This window comes from Uranotaenia lowii, chromosome 3 (genome assembly GCF_029784155.1).
Source record: "Uranotaenia lowii strain MFRU-FL chromosome 3, ASM2978415v1, whole genome shotgun sequence".
Taxonomy (NCBI): Eukaryota; Metazoa; Arthropoda; class Insecta; order Diptera; family Culicidae; genus Uranotaenia; species Uranotaenia lowii.
The window spans coordinates 219896512-219916503 of record NC_073693.1 but is presented as its reverse complement, the minus strand read 5'-3'; the positions used below and the strand labels follow the sequence as shown (position 1 = coordinate 219916503).

At 39.1% G+C, this 19992-nt stretch overlaps 1 protein-coding gene across 2 annotated transcripts in view; it reads left to right on the top strand.

The window, feature by feature from the left end:
* LOC129750849 (trithorax group protein osa-like) overlaps window positions 1–19992 on the top strand; it is a 340339-nt gene that overhangs the window by 179922 nt on the left and 140425 nt on the right. For both annotated transcript variants that reach the window (XM_055745953.1, XM_055745951.1), the window contains exon 3: window positions 10147–10557. In XM_055745953.1, the coding sequence (XP_055601928.1) occupies window positions 10147–10557 (411 nt within the window). The remainder of the gene's footprint in view (window positions 1–10146; window positions 10558–19992) is intronic.

Below are 19992 nucleotides of genomic sequence, written 5' to 3'. Positions count from 1 at the left end.
TGATTTCCGGTAGCTTAACAGGACTAAGTTAACCAAAAAAAGTAACCCTGGACGTGAGGACCGTCTTCAACTGCTTCAGTTATGCAATAATTGCGCCGCCGCCCATCTGAATGAAGATTCCGTCATAACTGGGCCCCAAAGACTTGAAAGAGACTTCCATTATAGCTAGCTCTAGTATACGCTCAGCGAGGTATTAGGTTTCATCGGGTCTTCCGCAAGAGTCAATACTTGCTCCGGTTCTGTGAAACATCTCATAGAGACAGTTGAAAGCTAGATGCGTTGTAGAGCACTTTTCGGCCTTCTATAAATTCTAGACAGCCAAGTCCATAGGGTTTAGATCAGGTGAACTTACCGGTCAATCCGAGAGCAGAAAATATTTTGTAATCAAAAATTAGGGTTTATACGCTTTGTGAGCCAATACGAAATCTTGCTAAAACCGAAATGGGGACGTGTCCACAGTTCTACGACATGCCGTAGAACTAGTCGTAGTCCCGATACGTAAATTGGTTGATCTACTCCTCTTCGGGGTGTTCGATTGATCTTAACCAGAGAGGCACGGATGATTCAGGCCCAGAACTTCAACAATGTAAGGTTCTGTCGCTTGGTGGCCTTAAATACGCCTGCATAGGTTCGTGAACTTTCTGACAACCAGAATTTGTCGTTCTGTCTTTTCACAAACCGTTTATCGGTAGAAAACACGATATTCTACAAATTTTTCCTACGTCAGCTGCATCTTCAATCTATTCTAACGGAAGGTGTTGAAACCTTTGGTTTTTGTGAGGCTAGTTCTTAAGTTCAACTTTCAGGATCAGACGGCGATTTTGATCCGAATTATTCAAATCTTCCATTAATACGTCGATACTACGTCTGGAAATCTTTTAGGGTGCATCTTGCTGATCTTCATCATGGTAGGTATCACTTCTATACCTTGACGACATTTTAACCCATCTGCGAAGTAGTTCCACCTTCCCGTGGTGCAGAGTGGAAACGTGTCTACAGACTTGTCACCTGTAGGCGTACGGCCGAGAGAACTACACGTCACACTTGGTGCAGCCAGCCCGCCGACGAGCTGTGTGCCGAGTCTGGCACAAACGTGGTGCGACTGAGTACCTTGGTACTAGTGCTCGGTTGCAAGAGGGAGAGGTCGTAACGTGTATCGGGTAGTTGCGACCCTGATATGCGTGACGACCAAATGTTCGAGCGGGTTTTGATCGATCTGCCTTTTGGGGAGGTTCCTGGCCCCGATTCGCGGATACGATCGACTCACGACGGACAGAGGGGCCTTGTGCCGTAACATGTGGCGCCCAGTGGATGGGCCTCAGGATGAGTCTCGAAGAGTCGAGACGGAGAAATAGTTGGATGTGTGGAGATCTCCAGACCCGAGGAGAGGCGAGTAGCTCTCGTCTCGATTTGGGTCAAGAGACGTACTGAAAGAGGGCCCTCAAGACACGAAGAAAGGCGGGTAAAGACGTCTCAAATTGTGTCAAGAGGATGAGCGTGAGAGGGTCTTGAGTCACGAGGAGACCGAATGTGGGACTCGAGTCACGAGTAGCGGCGAACGGATAGCTGACCCGTGAGTCGTGAATCGTGACAGCAGAGTGGATGACTATTGCTGGTGTAGTATAAATAAATGAGTATGGCCGTGGAGTGCTTTGCGCGAGTATGGTCCTCCCATCATGGGTATAGCCTTTGTTGCAAGTCCGGATGGGAAATATGGCCAGAGGCCCCAGTTGAACTAGGCGTAGGGGTACATAGTATCATGAGTCGTCCAATTGCACCCATGGAACCCAGAGTAGCAAACTGGGGGGACGCGGTGGCTCGCCGCGCCTTGGATTGCAATCTGTATAAAGAATTTACAACCTGGGTGATCAACTAATAAAAGAAAACCATCATATCGTGTTTTGTTACTTCCGATCTCCAGATATTTTCCAGTCTGGAACTAGGCAGTCGAGCACTACGTTACGGTTCGAGGCTCATTTTTTTGAAAAAAAAAATACCAGCTAAGACATAATGTAGAAAAAGTAACAAGGGATCATCGGATTCAGTTTTGGTGACACGGATTAGATTCTTGGAACACGCAGTGTTCAATTCTTCAAGGTTTCGAAGGGGCACGCCTCTACATCTATACTTGCTATTTGCGTGCCTGTAAAAAGAGGCCGAAGATGGGTTTACCCGGTTGATGATTGCCTTGCAAATAGTGAGAGCTTCAGCTTATGTCTTCATAGAGTGCGCCCGATCCCACGGTTTAAGCAACAAAATAGGGCAAATATGACTTAGTAAATGCCATGGATGTACCCTATTTGAGACAGGATTACTCCGGAGAGTATTTGAGTAGTGCCGCTTAACAAGACAGAAGCTATTGGAATAAGACATAACCTTCTCTTCAGTATATCTTGTATGAGATAGGATTACCCCGGAGAGTGTTTGAGTAGTGCCGCTGACTAAGACAGAAGCTGTTGGAATAAGACATAACCTTCTCCGCAGTGTATCTTATAGGGAAAGTCGTCGGAATCTTCGGAGTAGCGCGGCTGTTGGCGCTACTGGAATCTTTCCAGTCAATGTAGTAGTTTCAGACGTTCCGTCAGAAATACTACCAATAAGATTAAACGACCAATGCATCTCGATTGGTGAAGCAGATCTGGAGTCGTTGAAAGAGAAGATCGGACCTTGAGTTATAGCGCGAGTATGAACTCCAATCTCGAAGTAAAATTTCATCACAGGCAATTCCTCGAATTGATCTTTAGGCCGAATCTACTGCAACACTCTGTGAACCTGTGTAAGGCGTTATGCAGAGTCCCGCAATCATTCGGGTGACGAATAGGCAAAAATCTTTTTAAATCATCGGCATAAACCAGAACAAACAACGGTCAGCACTTCAGGAAGTTCGTTCATACCAGCGATGAAAAGAAGGGATCTTAAGTGACTCCCTTGTGGAACATCACTGTTGACTGAGAAAGTACTAGATCTCACGTTCTCCAGTCTGACGTCGTATTGTGTTGTTTTGATCAGGTATGAACGAATCCATTGAAGACATGAACCAGTTATCTCATTCTTGCACAATACTGACAATAGAGCGTTTAAATTGATTACGTCAAAGGCTTTAAAAATGTCAGGGTATATTGCGTCAATTTAGAAACCTTGCATCATCCACTGTGATGTTCTCGATTTAAACTCTGTTAGGTTCGTTACGGTTGAGCGTTTCTTAAGAAAACCATGTTGAACGTCCGAAGTCTTCGTTTCAATCCACGGGTAAATCTTATCGTATACAATACTCTCAAAAAGTTTGGGTATTGCAGAGAGAACTGCAATACCACGATAGTTTTCGACGGTGAGCTTTTAATCATTCTTGTGTATCGGTATAACATGCAAGATTTTTCAAAACATAGGGAATAATCCGGCACGAATCGATAAAGTGAAGAGGAAGAGTAAGGGTTTTTCGATTCTACTCACACATTTTTTCAAGAATGAGTTTGATATTCCATCAAAGCCACAACTTTTATATATGATATCGCTATTGTGAATTCGTGTTAGATTTCTACCGGTATTTGGCGTTCCTGTCCTATTTCTGCTTTGTTCAGAAGATACACAGCAGTGCTGCAATTTTCTGAAAGCACGGAATGAGAATGACTTTGAATTTCTATCAGTGTAGAAAGCTCAAGCTGACATGAATGGAGCCGAGACGTCAACAAATTCAAAAGCTTCTGATCGGCTCAGTCATTCTCATGCTTTCGTCGAGCTTTGTCGATATATCTGTCAGTCAGTTGAAAGCTCATTCGTGAACCAGAACAAACTTGTTTCGCTCGACTGCTACGATAGCGATTTTCGCTCTTTGTATTCGATCAGTGAATGCAGCTTTTGCATTCAATCAGTGTCAGCAAAAGTTGCTGACAATTTCGGTAGACATTTGTTTTTGCCATTTTTGCAATTGGAATTTGAAATCAAAACACGATTTGTAAACCGCTATGACTAAACGATTTTTCAGATGAGAGACGGGAGGCTTCGCAGGTTAGAAATTTCTTGCTGATGCAGTTAGCGACAATGACTTGAATAACCAAATAATTTGCCTATTTTTATGACGAATTATCTGTACATAGTGTTTTTTACTAACCTTTAAGTTTTTCTCAGATCATCCTTGTGATAAATAAAATGACCACCCCATGATTAATCCATTTTATTGCATGTTGTTTCTTCAGGAAAAGCAGCAGACGTTTATGCTGCAAATGCTGCTTTTCAAGCCACAGGTACAGATGGCTTGCCAAACCAGATACTTCTTCGCGAACTTTGACAGTTTCATGTGCTTGAAAATATCCGCGACCTTTCCCCTTCCTTTTGCCGTATAAAACTCCTGTCCGGGAAGCTGCTTGTAGTCGGCTTTGACGTAGGTTTCGTCGTCCATTACCACGCAGTCAAACTTCGTCAGCATCGCCGGGTACAGCCTCCGGGATCGCGCTTTGGCCGTCGTTTTTTGTTTATCATCGCGATTTGGAGTCACTACCTTCTTGTCAGTCGATAGTCGGGCTCGTTTTTTGGCTCGATGCACGGTTGTAGACGATACACTCAGCTTATTTGCGGCATCTCGGAGAGAGAGTTTAGGGTTGCGCTTGAAACTACCGGCAACTCTCTTTGTCGTCTCAGCGGCTCCCGGTTTTCGATTTCCCCCCGATCCAGACTTCCTGACTGTCGACAAACGTTCCTCAAACACTTTAATTACATTTGTACAGGTTGATTTGGCAACTTTTAGCGATTTTTCCAGCTTTGCGTGCGAGTAGCTCGGATTTTCGCGATGCGCGAGCAAAATTTTGATACGCTGCTCTTCTTCCTTGGACGGCATTTTGACAACTGAAGATTGAATTCCAAAATCAAAATAGGAGCAACATTCTACACACACACCTTCAAAATGAGGGGTGTTCAGGTTTTTTAAATGCAAAATTGAAAGAAATACGTCAAGTTGATATTGACCAAATTTTGACCATATCACCCTTTAGATACATCAGAATTGCCCTTCAAAGCTCTTAACCAAGAAATTTCCCAGTAACTACTCTCAGGAGCCATACTAAAGGATTTCCCAGAAAAACTTGTAGTAAAAATTAATCACCAAGTCCCGGTATATCCACCCTACCGGAACCGCTGTTGGCCCCAGTCAGTAGTCGATCGTGAGAGCCTATTTGTATTATGAATTTTCCATTGCGAAGCAAGCTAGAGATGTCTATGGAACCGGTGCCATTGGTTGGTGCTCGGCAATGTTCACATTTCTATGAAGCCGAATCGGGGAGGGTGCCGGAGGCACGTACACATATTCACTCGGTCCCATGCCCGGACACGTGTGTGCGCTATCAACAACAACAGCAGCAGCAACAATTATGGTGCTCTTGCCGCTGCTAAAGCAAAAAGGATTCTTTCAGGACACAACCCGGAGGGGGGTGGTGGATGGATATACGGATGGAAACTGTGACTTTGAATTGTTGGGACCCCTCGGTGTAGAATAGCACTGCTGCAGCACAGTACACACTAACTGGTTTTTAGTCGAACAGGAGGGTTCAGTTGGGAGCACACCTCACAACTCACAAACATTGTATGCCGAAACGTTTTCAGAATTTTCCCTGGGTGCTGCTCTCTGGGTGTCCTCTTTCACTTGTCGGTTTAAGGTTTTTTTTTTGTTTTTGGTTGGGTGGTTGGGCTGGTTTGGCTGAATTCGGATCCCGAGGAACGAGGGAAAAATTATATATCATTTATCTATTCAACTCGGGTGCAGATGAGGATTCATCGAGTCTCGGTCGGGATAAGTCCTGGAGACAAAGAGCACACAGCCGCGGGATAGGAGGGATATTCCCGAATGGAAGAGGGGTTGGCAGAAACCATTAAATGCAGAGAGTGGATGTTTCAGAGCTGGCTGTGCATAGCAGCAGAGCTGCTGCGTGTATGAAAACCGGGGAAGGATTGGAACTCTCGGGTGAATGAAAAACAAGAGCCTGGGTGCAGCAACGCCAGCCGAGAGTCGTCAGTGTCGGAAGAATCGAGGGTGGAAAATTACACAACCCTCTCGGCGACTGTCAACCATCGGAAACTTCCGCCGGTTTCCCTTCGTCCTTGTATTCTAGTTGGTTGGTCGACGGGTTTCTCCGGCACTTTGCCGCTACTTCATCCCTCGGCTAGAAACGTTTCACGCGCTGATAAACCTGACACACAGAGAATGTGCACCGCAATCGAAACTTCCATCCACTTCATCCAGTTTCGTTTCAGCCGGAAAGTGCCCCCTCAATCGTTGTTAGGTGAGGACTTTTAGGTGGGTCCTGAAGAGTTACCCCCAAACGGATGAAACAATCGTCGAATAGATAAAGCATCATATCGTTTTTTTTTTTGCTTCTCCTATGGTGCCGTTAGAAGAGCGAGATTCGGTCCCGGTCCATGGAAGCTTCGACATTTTAGCACCGGAATAGAACGCCATGGGTTTGGGAGTTGATCTACCATTTGTCCGCATGAGGTCTGACTTTGGCACATGGCGGAGCATTTAAAATAATGATAGTATCAAATCATAAAACTAGGTAAAAGAGTGCTCGGGATCAGTGGAGTTTAATCCTGGAAACGGGAAGCACTACTACAACAGCCGATGGTAGTAAGGGGGTAAATCAAATTATGTTTGATTATTAACAGAGTTTTTGAATGGTCCCGTGGACTGAACTCAGGGAAATCTCCGCTGGGAAAAGCTCTCAAAACAGGAATAAATTATACCGATGAATGTGACATAACATATGAAAGTTATAAAACCCAGCAAACGAAATGAGTGAGTATGTTGACACTCCTTCTATACTTGGTGTTTTGTCACGTCGGTCGCTTCGTATGCTCGGTAGCAAAGCTAAAATAGATGAACATCGCTTTGAAAATGCAACTTATCCCGGTTTGCTGCCAGTATGTAGTAGAAGGTTCTTTGAAACTGGATGACACCGGTACGAGTAACTTTTCCATGGCGATTACTCATTTGTGCTCTACTATTGCTGCTGGAAACGACACCATCCTCACTCACAGGTCGTCATTCTGTAACCGTCTGTTGGGGGTGTTTTGCAGCTACTAAAATGTCTTTATTATTGCATTTAACCAACCATTTCAATGAATGAATCGGATGGCTCTCGTTTGTTTGCGATTGAACCTTGCGGGAAATCAGCTTGGCAGGGTGATTGACGCCGAATTTCGTTATGAGTCGAATCGATTGGACATGAAAAAGTTTTTAAATATTCTTTCTTTCAGAACAGGGTTGCAAGGTCGAGGTTGATTGATTGGATTTTAAATTTTAACGAAGGGCAGGGTGGATAAAAATCAATAATTTTTTCAAAAAAATCAAAAAAATCAGATTTTTTTTATTTAAATCGGATTTTTTTGATTTAAATCAGATTTTTTTGATTTAAATAGGATTTGTTCTTAAATTGCATTTAAGGGAAATATTTAAGTATCCAAAGGTTCTTCCATCATGTGCAAAGCTGAGTTGTTATAAAACTCAGCTTTATAAAGGCTGTATAATTGATTAACTGGTTAATCGCCGCGATGAATTGTTTGATGTTATCATCGACTTTTTTCGGCGAAAATAAAAACGAAATTACTTGCCAGTTGGTCCAAACGTTTCGAGCTACTTTTGGCGTTTCGCTCCTCCTCAGTGGACCTTAAAATTAATTTTATTAATAGTATAATTTTCCATTTTACAAGAACTTATTATCTTACTTTATCTAGCGATCGTCGTACTGTTATTCGCTGTCTGTTGTTTGTTTTTGATGTTATGTTTACATTGATCTGTCAGTGTCTTGATCTTTGGTAAAATGGAGTTGTATGCTGATTTGAAGTTAATTGAATCTTTCTGTTTGTTAACAACGTCGTTGTCGCTCCTAATTTTGATGTGAAACATTTCTGCACAGATTCTGGTGTTGTACTTTGAGACTTTTTCTATAATTTTGGTATTTTTAAAATCAAAAACATGACCGTACTCGATACTATGTTGTGCAAGTCCGGTTCCTCCTATTTTTTTGTTTTTAACATCGTTTTTATGTTGTTCCAATCTTTTATGTAAGAATTGACTTGTTTCTCCAATGTAGGATTTTTCACATCCTCCACATTTTATGTTATAAACCACATTTGCTGTTTTATCTTTTGGTATTTTGTCTTTAGTTTTTGTGAAAATAGTGTTCTTAACTTTGTTTAAAGATTGGAAGGCTACATTAATATCGTATTGTTTAAAATATCTGGCTATTGAACACGAAACGGATGGCAGAATCAAATTTCTGGATATGATCGTTCGACGGGAACAGCAAAGTTTTACAACAGAGTGGTTTCCGAAGGACGAGAAAGGCCGATATTTGGATTTTGGATCTGTAAGTCCATTTTCACACAAAATTAACACAGTGGTAGCATTAGTTGATAGAGTTTTAAAATTGTCTAATGTGAACTATAGAGAAGGAACACTAAGAACAGTACAGAATATTTTAAAGATAAATAACTATCCTCAACAACTTGTTACAAAAATTATAAAAGAACGAACCCACAAAATGTACAACAGTCTGAGTGAAACAAAAAATGAGCAACCCAAAAAGGACCCCCCCCACTGAGGAGGAGCGAAACGCCAAAAGTAGCTCGAAACGTTTGGACCAACTGGCAAGTAATTTCGTTTTTATTTTCGCCGAAAAAAGTCGATGATAACATCAAACAAAAGGCTGTTTAAGTGTAACATTCATGATTCATGATTTTAAACATTCATCAAAGACCAATGCTTTTCAAATTAAATCCACATCGTTTCGATTTAGTATCTAACGCCTCGAAACGATTGACGGTTGTCTTGGAAAATTTTGTTAAGTTTCTTCGTAAGCTTACTCCTTTGTTATGCATGTTTTCCACTGTCCTCGTCAAATTTTATAATTTGAAAACAAATTTTCAAAATTTTTTTTTAATGAAAACGGTTAATTTCATTAACAAATGGGCAATTCTTTTACTGAATGAAAATATTATCGAAATTCACCAAACACTTTTTATGGACGGACTACGAGTTAGATTTTAGCACTCAATCAACCTTCTTTTTCTCTTGGTTCAGAGGAATCAAAAGAACAAATAAATGGAATAAATTCCAATTCATAACTTTTAAAAACATTGAACATTGAAATTCAAGTAAAAAAAAATGAAAAATCAGATGATTTAATAAAAAAAGGAAAGAAAATTGATTTCAGTTTGCTTGAAAGAAATGAACAACAATTATTTTGAGTAGACTTAAGCGGACATTGTTTGCCAATGTCAACTTCATATAAAAATATATTCATTGATTTAAAGTTGAGTGATATTTATGAAGTATGTCCATGTGGACATTATCCCAACTCCAACCCTATTCTACGTGGACAAGCATTCGGCATCCTCGTCAATCACAACTTTCGGAATATCACAAAGAGCAAGAAAAAAAAACAAAATTCTTTATTCCCGATTCGATGCAAAAACGTGGACAAATGAAACAAAAACCATTCCATACTCACTAAATTTCAGGTATTTTATTCACTGAAGAACTTTGATTTAAATCACTGATCAAAATCAAGTGATTTAAATCGTGATTTAAATCATAATTTAAATCACTTTGATTTAAATCAAATCCACCCTGACGAAGGGTATACATTGAATACTCATTTTAACAAAGTTAAAGCTTTTTTTGGATACTACCTAAACGTTGTTTATAGATTACCACTCAAATGGAATGCAGACACTCCTGCAGATACATTTTCTGGCTGATGATCCGTAAGCAATATGAATGTCGCTTTTTTAGCCACAAGAAAATATTGTCTGTTTCACGCGATATTCATTTGCGAATTTCAACAGCTTACTGTGTTTACAAATTAAGTTAAAACTAACCAATTTTCACCGTAATATTCTTTGCATCTTTTTTTCAGGTTGAGAAAATGTTTTGTTAAAAAAAGCACATAATGTCCTGTTCAAACATTGTCATTATATCCTACAAAACTAACGAAATTTTGTAAATGTATTTTGTATGTTTGTTTCCATCTTTGAAATGTCGTTTGTGTTAACACCGTAAATAACAGCAACAATATTCACATCCATCCTGTGTTTTGTGTTTGTGTGTGTCCACTAACTCTAACTCACCTTCTTCACCTCACTTTGCACGGTTTGCAGAATAACAGCGCACGTGGCCAATCACCATTCCCTCCTGGTCCTCCAGGGCAAAATCCTGGCAGTTACCCCCCGCCACCTCAACAGCCGCCTACTACTCAAGCTTCGGGACCGGCTGGGCCAGGCAGCCAGCAACAACCAGTTGGTGGTGGTCCTCCACCGCCACCCCCCGGCGGACAGCAACAACCCGGAAGTCAACCACCCCCGGGTAGTCAACCGCCCGGAGGACCAACAGGTGGTGGTCCACCCCCGCCGCCACCAACCCATTCGGTCGGGCAAGGACCGCCGCCGCCGCCACCGGGTGGCCCCCAGCAACAGCAGTATACTCCCTACCAGCAGCAGCGATATCCTCCGACGCCGCCGGGGCCAAATTCGGCCCCGAATCATCGGTCCCCATATCCGCCGCCACATCAGGTACGTTTTGTTTATGTTCTATGTTTGTTTTGTGTTTTGCTTCTTCAACCCCCTTTCGAAGCTGTGTGTTTCTCATCCGGAATGCTTTGATTTTGAGGTAATGAATCTAACTACTTTACCGTCAATCTCGATTGGAGTAAACATATCACAGTTTTAAGTCACCCTGGTCGGCAGCGCAGTGAAAAGCCAGCCATTACAGTACAAATACTTAATCCGACTGGAATAAAAATTAAAATACATAATCATAAGGCCGAAACATATTTCAAATTCTTGTCACTAGGAGTTGGATCATCGCAAGCGAAGGGACATTTTTTTAACATTATTTTTTTAACTTTTTTCTTTTGATATGATTTTGTTACTTATTCGATAATATTTTTGTTATAAAATGGAAATATTTTTTCACCATGGGTGCACGGAATCACCTCATTTTTGCATAGTTGACGATTGCGCGTATTAAATGAATATTTGAAATAAATATTAAAAAATTGAAATACATTACCAACCCTAATAGAATTTTTTGTTAAATGTTTATAGGTTTTTACCACGGTTGCACGGTTTCACTTCAATTTTGTCGTAGTAGATATTTTCTAGCACCACCGCTCTGAAGTTTTTCAAGATGTTGCTTATAATCATACCTGATATTGTAGGTCTTAAAGCATAATTCTTCTATAGAGGAAAGTCGGGTAAGACGGACACATCGGGTGAAACGGACAACATTTCAAAAATTACGATGTTTGGCACAAATCTAATGATGGGCAAATGTTTGCCGAAGTATATCAACACTTTCGAGACCCATTGTTGATTTACAGCAAATAAGGTCTCGTAATAGTAAACAAAATAAACAAAAACTTTGAGGATGCACCATTTGATGTAATTTTCTCTACTAAGAAAATACTCCATAACTCGCTACATTATCGGAAATTTCATCGGTTTTCAACGATGGAATGTTTATTATGCTTCTCATTGACCACCTGGAGTAAACTCAGCAAATTTTGGTCAACGAGCTTGAGAAACAACGTTTAAAAAAATGTTGCTAAGTCGAGTAAGACGGAAACTTAAAGGTCGGGTAAAACGGACACGTATGTTTCTCCAGGTATTTCTAATTTTTCAACGGTCTGATCCTCCAAATGCCTTCACAAGTCCCTGGCAAGAGCAATTATCGACCAAAAAGCACTCTGCATCCCAAACAGGCCATTAAAACTGTTAAAAGTAGATCCCCGGTAAAAGAAGCGCTTATAAAATACGGTATTCCGAAAACCACCCAATGTCGCTAAAGGATTTTGACCAGTTGTTTCCGTTTTGGTTTATAAATGTTCTCAAATGTTCAATTTACAAAATTATGTACTTCAACAGAAATTTTTCCGGCAATATTTACCTTTTTTAAGCAGTGTCCGTTTTACCCGACCATTTAAAAAAGTGTAATTTGCAAGCATATTTTAACAACCTTAACTGCTCATCTGAACGAGAACTGCGATAAAACAGCAATATCTTATTTTCAATTGCGATTCTACCTTAGGGTGTCCGTCTTACCCGACTTTCGCCTAAGAAGAGCAATTTACCATGGGTGCACGAATTCACTTCCATTCTTCCAAAATCTACTTTTTGTGCATGATAAAGGTAAAGAATAACGGCATTTATGGATTCGAAAGAAAATATGTGTTTTTTACATGGTTCTTCACTATGGATGCACGGATACACCGCATTTTCATCAAATATTGATTTTTTTTGGAAAAGTATTTTGACAAATCTAAACCAAACTGAAAATACGGTGAATTATTGCACCCATAGTGGAGAACCATGTGTATAAAAAATTTTTTTTTTTTCTAATCTATAAATGCCGCTATTCTTTACCTTAAGCATGCAAGCAAAATATTGATTTTTGATGAATGGCAGTGAAACCGTGCACCCATGGTAAATTGCTCAACTTAGGCCGGAACAAATCTCAAATCTATCTTTTGTCACTCGGAGTTAGAACATCGCGAGGGGGGGATCATAAAAAATAATGGGAAAAACAAATAAATTGGAATAAATTGCACGAAGCTTGTATGCAACAGAATTGCATAAATAAATCAAGTAGTTTCTTATCGAAAAATTCAATAAAATCAAGAATATAAAAGGCCCCATCCCATAACTCCCATCTTTAAATATTTGTTTCATGGTCTTGTAATCTTTCGGATATTTGAATTTTTGAAATTCAAATTCCGCCAAAAATAATACTAATACCAAAAATACATAATAAACAAGGAAATTGATTTCTTACACCATTTTCTTACTTAGGATTATCAAACAAACTCATTAAATATTAAAAAACTGACAAAATTTTCAAAATAAATCGGAAAGAATGTTTCAAATCAATGCTGTTTGCGGTAAGTCATAGCTAAATTGTTCAAAATAATGTTCCTTATTCTGAACAAGACATTTGCTTGATTTTTTAAATTTAAGTGCATGTTTGTATTGTAATATAGTTTTCTTAGGATGGCTGAAAGTAGTAGGCCGAAACGTCAGAAGAAATATTTTTACTTGATTTCAAATTCATCGAAAGGCATCGACCTGAAAAGCCAATTAGCAGTTTACTTTTCAAATTTAAAATCAATATTTCCGAAACACCAGAAAAAGGATGCGAATCAAAATTTCGAATAAAGCTTCGGACATAAAAATTAATGCACAGAGATAGAATACATAAAATATAACACCAGATTTTTAAAAAAATCTGAATTCTCAAATAACTGTTAGATCGGGTAAAAATTTTTAGAAAATGATAATGATTGTTATCTATCATTCATCTTAATTTACATTTAATTTCTTCTTTTTCAATTGAAGGATTTATAAAAAAAATACCCTGTACTTTTTTTAATTTAAAAAAAAATCGCGATTTGAAATTTGAATTCTTGATTAGGAAAAATATCAATTTTGAGCTTAGGATATTCGATAGTTGATAACTGAATTTTATTTGATCAAAAAAAGAAAATATTAAATTGTGCAAGTGATCAAAGCCAAATATGAAATCTTTCTCTTCATAAAATTCTTCCAGTTATCAAAATAAACGCTAAAAAGGTTAATTTTAAAGCTTGAAATTATAACTTTGTATATTTATAATACAAGATGTTTAATCATACTGACGAAGTACAGATTTCGAAATGATCAAATCGAAACTAATAAAATAAAAATTAACTCTTATAAATTTTCAATCGAAAGTTTTTAAGTTTTAAAATTCAAGCTCAGAATGTTTTGTCGCTTTCAATTGAAATATTGGGTCCCGGAAATGACGAAAGGTGTAAACTGCGTTTTTCTTATGAAAAAAATATTGTCAAAGGCTCACAAAAAAAATGTTTTTAGAAAACAAAAATTCAGAATAAAAAAAATCAAACTCATAAAAAATATTCCATAAAATTGAAATAATTTAACTTTAAATTCGGTGAATTTATTTGAAAATTGAAAGAAAATATGAAGATGAAACAGATAAGTTTTTTTTATATTTTAGAAGGAATTTCTTTATTTCAAAAAACTCGTCTGACCATTTTACAAACTTATTAATAGCATTGATAACTCAAGGGAACAGCACTTTGGTGCCTGTGATTTAATGATTGATTTGATAGATTTAAGCGTCCTGAACTCGAGTCTTTTGTCAAAGTTTGTCTATCAAGTTTAATTTTTGTGATATTTTATAAGCTTTAAAATGTATGAGTTTTGAGTGGTGTCAATCATTGGTAACTTATGAAATAGCAACTCTACGCTAAAGGAAAATCTGATTTTGAATTTGTTTATCATACCTATTTAATTTAATTAAGGAATAATATTTGAAAGATGATGATGCAAGATCTGAGAAAGTAAAATTCTACTGGTTTTTTAAATTCGAACAGATATTATTACAAGTGCTTCTAACATAATTGAAAAATGTTTTGAAAAAACATTCCATTGAACAAAATTTGTTCAAACCTGCAAAACGATTATATTTTTCCTTTCAAAATCCCATACAAACTTCAGGCTCATTGAGCGACCCCTTCCCGTGGTCCGATCTGGCCCAAATTTGGCATGAGATCTTGTACTAGGCCCAGGTTCAATTTTAGCCTGCAGCGTATAACTTTTTCAAAAGTCGGGTCATTTGGGGCAGTCTAATGTACATGTACATGTACATATGCCGTACATACATGTACGGCATATGTACATTGTAGTGTCGTAAAATACAATGTCTTAAGCCTAGGGCGAATTAAAACAAATTTCCGACGAAAATTTCTAATTTTTTTGTTAACATTTTTTTAACACCTTTTAAGATCAAGTCTCGCTCCGGGTTTTTCGCTCGGGGTGTTTTCGCTAGTGTGTTTAGTGTGTTTTGGAATGTGTTTTTGGATGAGGGTGCCTAACCAAAGCGGAACTGCAGATTGGAATGCTACAGCTTTCATTACGTCGTATAAAACAAAATGTAAACAAACAGTTTTTTTACGAAAAAATACAAAAACTTACATAAATCAGTCGCAACTTCTTTCCATTTAGGATAATTGTTGCCTAGACAACATATTCTATATGTAATATACAAATTTTAAAGTTGTTTTGATAACTTTTGCAGCAGATTTCTGTGAATTCTTAAGATGTTCATACGACGTAATGAAAGCTCACGCGAGAAGTAATTTTCCTTCACTACGTTGAAAATTTTATTTGAAAAAAATCTCCATGGGGGGGGGGGGGTAAACCCCTAACTCTCCTCCCCCCCCAACGTTTGTACGGCCTTGTTACAGTTTAGAGACAAAACAGACCAATAAAATTGGAAGTCAAGTACTTGAAGCGCCACACAGCGGTCAATCCGAGAACTTTTTCCTCAAATCTTCATGATGCTTCGAAAATCGATAATTTTATAACGAATGACACACTTCTACCCACCAGAAATCAACTAGGGATCATTGTTTTAAATGAAGATTGCGAATAAAACTAAAAGAAAAAATTATATCTAGTTTTAGTTATAGGGTTGTGAATTTTACCAGTCATTTTGACTGGTCACGGTCCCAGTGTTCATGGTGAAATTTATTTCGCTTATTAAAAGAGCTAGTGAAATAAAAAATACCCAGATTTGTAGAGATTCAAAATTCATGAAAAGTCGTATTTTTTGCGAATTTTTAAAACTAAGTATTTAAAAGATATTCAACAAACAAAGTGTCTAACCAGTCATTTCGACTGGTGCGGTCTATCTAGTGTTAAACGACATGATTTGAAAGTATGAGCATCCGATGATTTTTTATTAAGACATCAAATTTCAATTCTCAAAATACCTGACAAAAACGGCGGCAGTCTTGTTCTTTACATTGCCTCAATATGATTTTACCGTTTTGAGAAACGCTTGCTATTTTTGCCCAATTTCTACAACTAGGTTGCCTATAATACCAGGACAGTTGTCCTAAAGTCTGCTTCATTTAATATTGGAACAAATTCTTTTGCTCATTGTAGCGCTCCTAGTGGACGGATTTGGAAACTTTTTTCACCCACGTGTCGGGAAATTCATTACCTTTCACCATGTATTTATTTCATAACACCAAACGATAGCATTTTGTAAACAACCGCCATGGAAGCCGAACGGAGAGATCAAATTGTGCACAGTTTTCTTGAAAATCCATTGTTGTCGGCATCGAAGCTAGCTGAACAGCTTAAAATGCCCAGAAATACCGTATGGCGTGTTATCAAGCAGTACAAGGAAACATTGACGACGGCTCGGAAGCCGCATTCGAAGCGTCGGAGTGGAACTGTCGACCGGAAACTGCGTGGGAAAGTCATCAAGGCTGTCAAGAGGAATCCCAATCTTTCAGACCGCGATTTGGCCAATAAGTTCCAGGTCGCTCACAGTACGGTGCGACGAATTCGTCTCCGGGAAGGAATAAGGTCATTCCGAGCCAGCAAACAGCCAAATCGGACGCTGAAGCAGAACAATGTGGCCAGAATCCGTGCTCGAAAGCTGTACGACCAAGTGCTGACCAAGTTCGACGGATGTAAAGTCTGCTTCATTTAATATTGGAACACAAACAATTGCGTGTAGTTCAGTCATTTATTAACGAATTCATAATTTGTTTTTCATACAAATGTAGCATTTTCTTTACTCTTTCATAAAAAAAAATTAAAAAAATTATTCATTGCTGTTTCGAAGAAATTCTCGTACTCGTACTCGTAAGAAAACTGTGCACAATTTGATCTCTCCGTTCGGCTTCCATGGCGGTTGTTTACAAAATGCTATCGTTTGGTGTTATGACATAAATACATGGTGAAAGATAATGAATTTCCCGACACGTGGGTGAAAAAAGTTTCCAAATCCGTCCACTAGGAGCGCCACAATGAGCAAAAGAATTTGTTCCAATATTAAATGAAGCAGACTTTATCATAGCCGGATTGACCCGCTTTCGTCGAAATACGGTTTCTGGAGCATCCTTCGATATTGTTGATATCTTTCGAATGCAAAACCCAACGGAATCTGCCTAAGCTTCCCTCCCGCGCCGATTTTTGGTGTCACCCCCGACAAATTCCAACTGGAGCTTCCCGGCTCGGAAGCAATTTAGATTTATCGCATCTGCACCCGGTTGCAATGCTGCAGGTACAAATTGCACTGACGGAGACCGTATGGTTCCTCTTAATATGTAGAGCACCTTGATACGATAACGCTTCCATCCTCGGAAATACCCATTACAAGATTCACAGCGGCCACTTTCAACTTGCTTCGTTCACTTCCGCGCACCTCAGTTTCAAACCCGAGACGAGCATCAATGTCGAAGAATTTGAATCACGACGTGCGAAGATGCTATATTTGCCATAACCAAACGGCGCGCTAGCTTCACCCGTTGAAGAAGAACCACTATGTAAGATGCCATCAGAAATTCATGAACCCATCAGTCCAACCAAAGTTCGTTCTCCATACGGGCTCTTAGATGGCGCTACCTTCACATTCAGCTACGTTCCAGATTTGCAGAGACTGGTTGAATGGGAGGGGCAAGGAGAACATTAATCGTCTTATGCCGGGCCGAGACTCAGGACGACCAAGCCTGCAACTTATACTTGCTACTTTTGTCCAAAGTTTAGCCGCCCCTTGGTATGGTTTTGCGGTAAATTAAACGTGATTCCAGCCCCGAATTCTGTTGCCATGGCTTTCGCTGTTTTGGGAGACGATAAATCATCGTGGAGCTGATAGGATTTGTTTGTTGTTCAATGTTCGGAAACTGCTTACCAAGAAATGTTTAGGAAACTCTGTTTCAAAAGTTTGAATTTTAAGAGTTTAATATTGGGTCTGGCCGGATTGTAAATTTGAATTTTGTTCGAAATATTTATTTATTTTTGAGTTCTTTGTTACAAGTATTTAAGGATGAATTTGATCAATTAGTAAATAGGTATTACAAGATTCGTGTAAAACAATAGTTATAGTGGAAACTTATTCCAATGGATCCATTTCTTTCTCACTAATCTAACTCTCACTTAGAACTCTATGGAGCCACTGCATGCCAAAAGAATAGTGAAGGAAAATTAAATTAAACGCACATGGAATACTGTTTAAAAATAGCAATTTAATATTTATTTAATAAAACTTGAATTGCTACCTCCTACATTTATAAAGCTACAAAATAAACAACTTAACGTTGTAAACTAAAAGTTCTTATAAAGTCTGCTTCATTTAATATTGGAACAAATTTTTTTGCTCATTGTGGCGCTCCTAGTGGACGGATTTGGAAACTTTTTTCACCCACGTGTCGGAAAATTCATTACCTTTCACCATGTATCTATGTCATAGCACCAAACGATAGCATTTTGTAAACAACCGCCATGGAAGCCGAACGGAGAGATCAAATTGTGCACAGTTTTCTTGAAAATCCATTGTTGTCGGCATCGAAGCTAGCTAAACAGCTTAAAATGCCCAGAAATACCGTATGGCGTGTTATCAAGCAGTACAAGGAAACATTGACGACGGCTCGGAAGCCGCATTCGAAGCGTCGGAGTGGAACTGTCGACCGGAAACTGCGTGGGAAAGTCATCAAGGCCGTCAAGAGGAATCCCAATCTTTCAGACCGCGATTTGGCCAATAAGTTCCAGGCCGCTCACAGTACGGTGCGACGAATTCGTCTCCGGGAAGGAATAAGGTCATTCCGAGCCAGCAAATAGCCAAATCGGACGCTGAAGCAGAACAATGTGGCCAGAATCCGTGCTCGAAAGCTGTACGACCAAGTGCTGACCAAGTTCGACGGATGTATTCTGATGGACGATGAGACCTACGTGAAGGCGGACTTTGGGCAAATCTCAGGTCAAAAATTTTATTTGGCGACGGCTCGGGGGGATGTACCTGCAAAATTTAAGTTCGTGTTTGCGGATAAATTCGCCCGCAAGTACATGATTTGGCATGGGATATGCAGTTGTGGACAGAAAACCAAAGTCTTTCTCACTGACAAGACAATGACATCAGAAGTCTACAAAAAAGAGTGCCTGCAGAAACGGATTCTGCCGTTTATTCGTGCCCACGACCGTCCAGTAATGTTTTGGCTGGACCTCGCAAGCTGCCATTACAGCAAAACGATTATGGAATGGTACGCAACGAACGGGGTCAGCGTAATACCGAAGGACCTCAACCCCCCAAACTGCCCCCAGTTCCGGCCGATAGAGAAATACTGGGCAATCACGAAGCGGAGGCTTAAGGCAAAGGGAAAACTTGTTAGGAACATGACTCAAATGAAGAACTGGTGGAATCAAATCGCCAAAACGGTGGACGAAAAGGGTGTGCGCCGCCTAATGTGCCGTATTACGGGAAAAGTACGAGAATTTCTTCGAAACAGCAATGAATAATTTTTTTATTTTTTTTTATGAAAGAGTAAAGAAAATGCTACATTTATATGAAAAGCAAATTATGAATTCGATAATAAATGACTGAACTACACGCAATTGTTTGTGTTTCAATATTAAATGAAGCAGACTTTAACGGTGAAACCTGCCTGACTCTGATACAACCAAAAAATGAACCGAACTGATCCGAACTAGAAAGATACAGGTGTTCGAAAACAGCTATTTTTTTCGTAGTTTTTCCAATATAACTCGTTTAAGTCTGAATATTTTTATTAAGTGTAATCCAAAAAACTGTTCAAGTTTGAATCACTCAAAACTCTTTAAAACATACTTTGCTTGAATGAACTCGGCCTGAAAAGATATCGTTAAAAAACTGAAAATTTTGAATAAAAAATATTTTTTTTTATTTTGAACCCTGTTGAGTTAGCTTCTATGACGTTGTTGTCTTCAACAAAATTGCTACATTTTTTTACAATCTAAAAACTTGCCAAAGACCCGATTGCTCTAAAATGAAAATTACAATAAATAATTTTTCTATCTCACTGCTAGGTGATTGAATCATTTTTATCGAAAGCTCATTTAAAGTGCTTTGAGTGTAGGTAAAATGTCTCGAAGACACTATGGGTCTAAAACGCTCCGTTT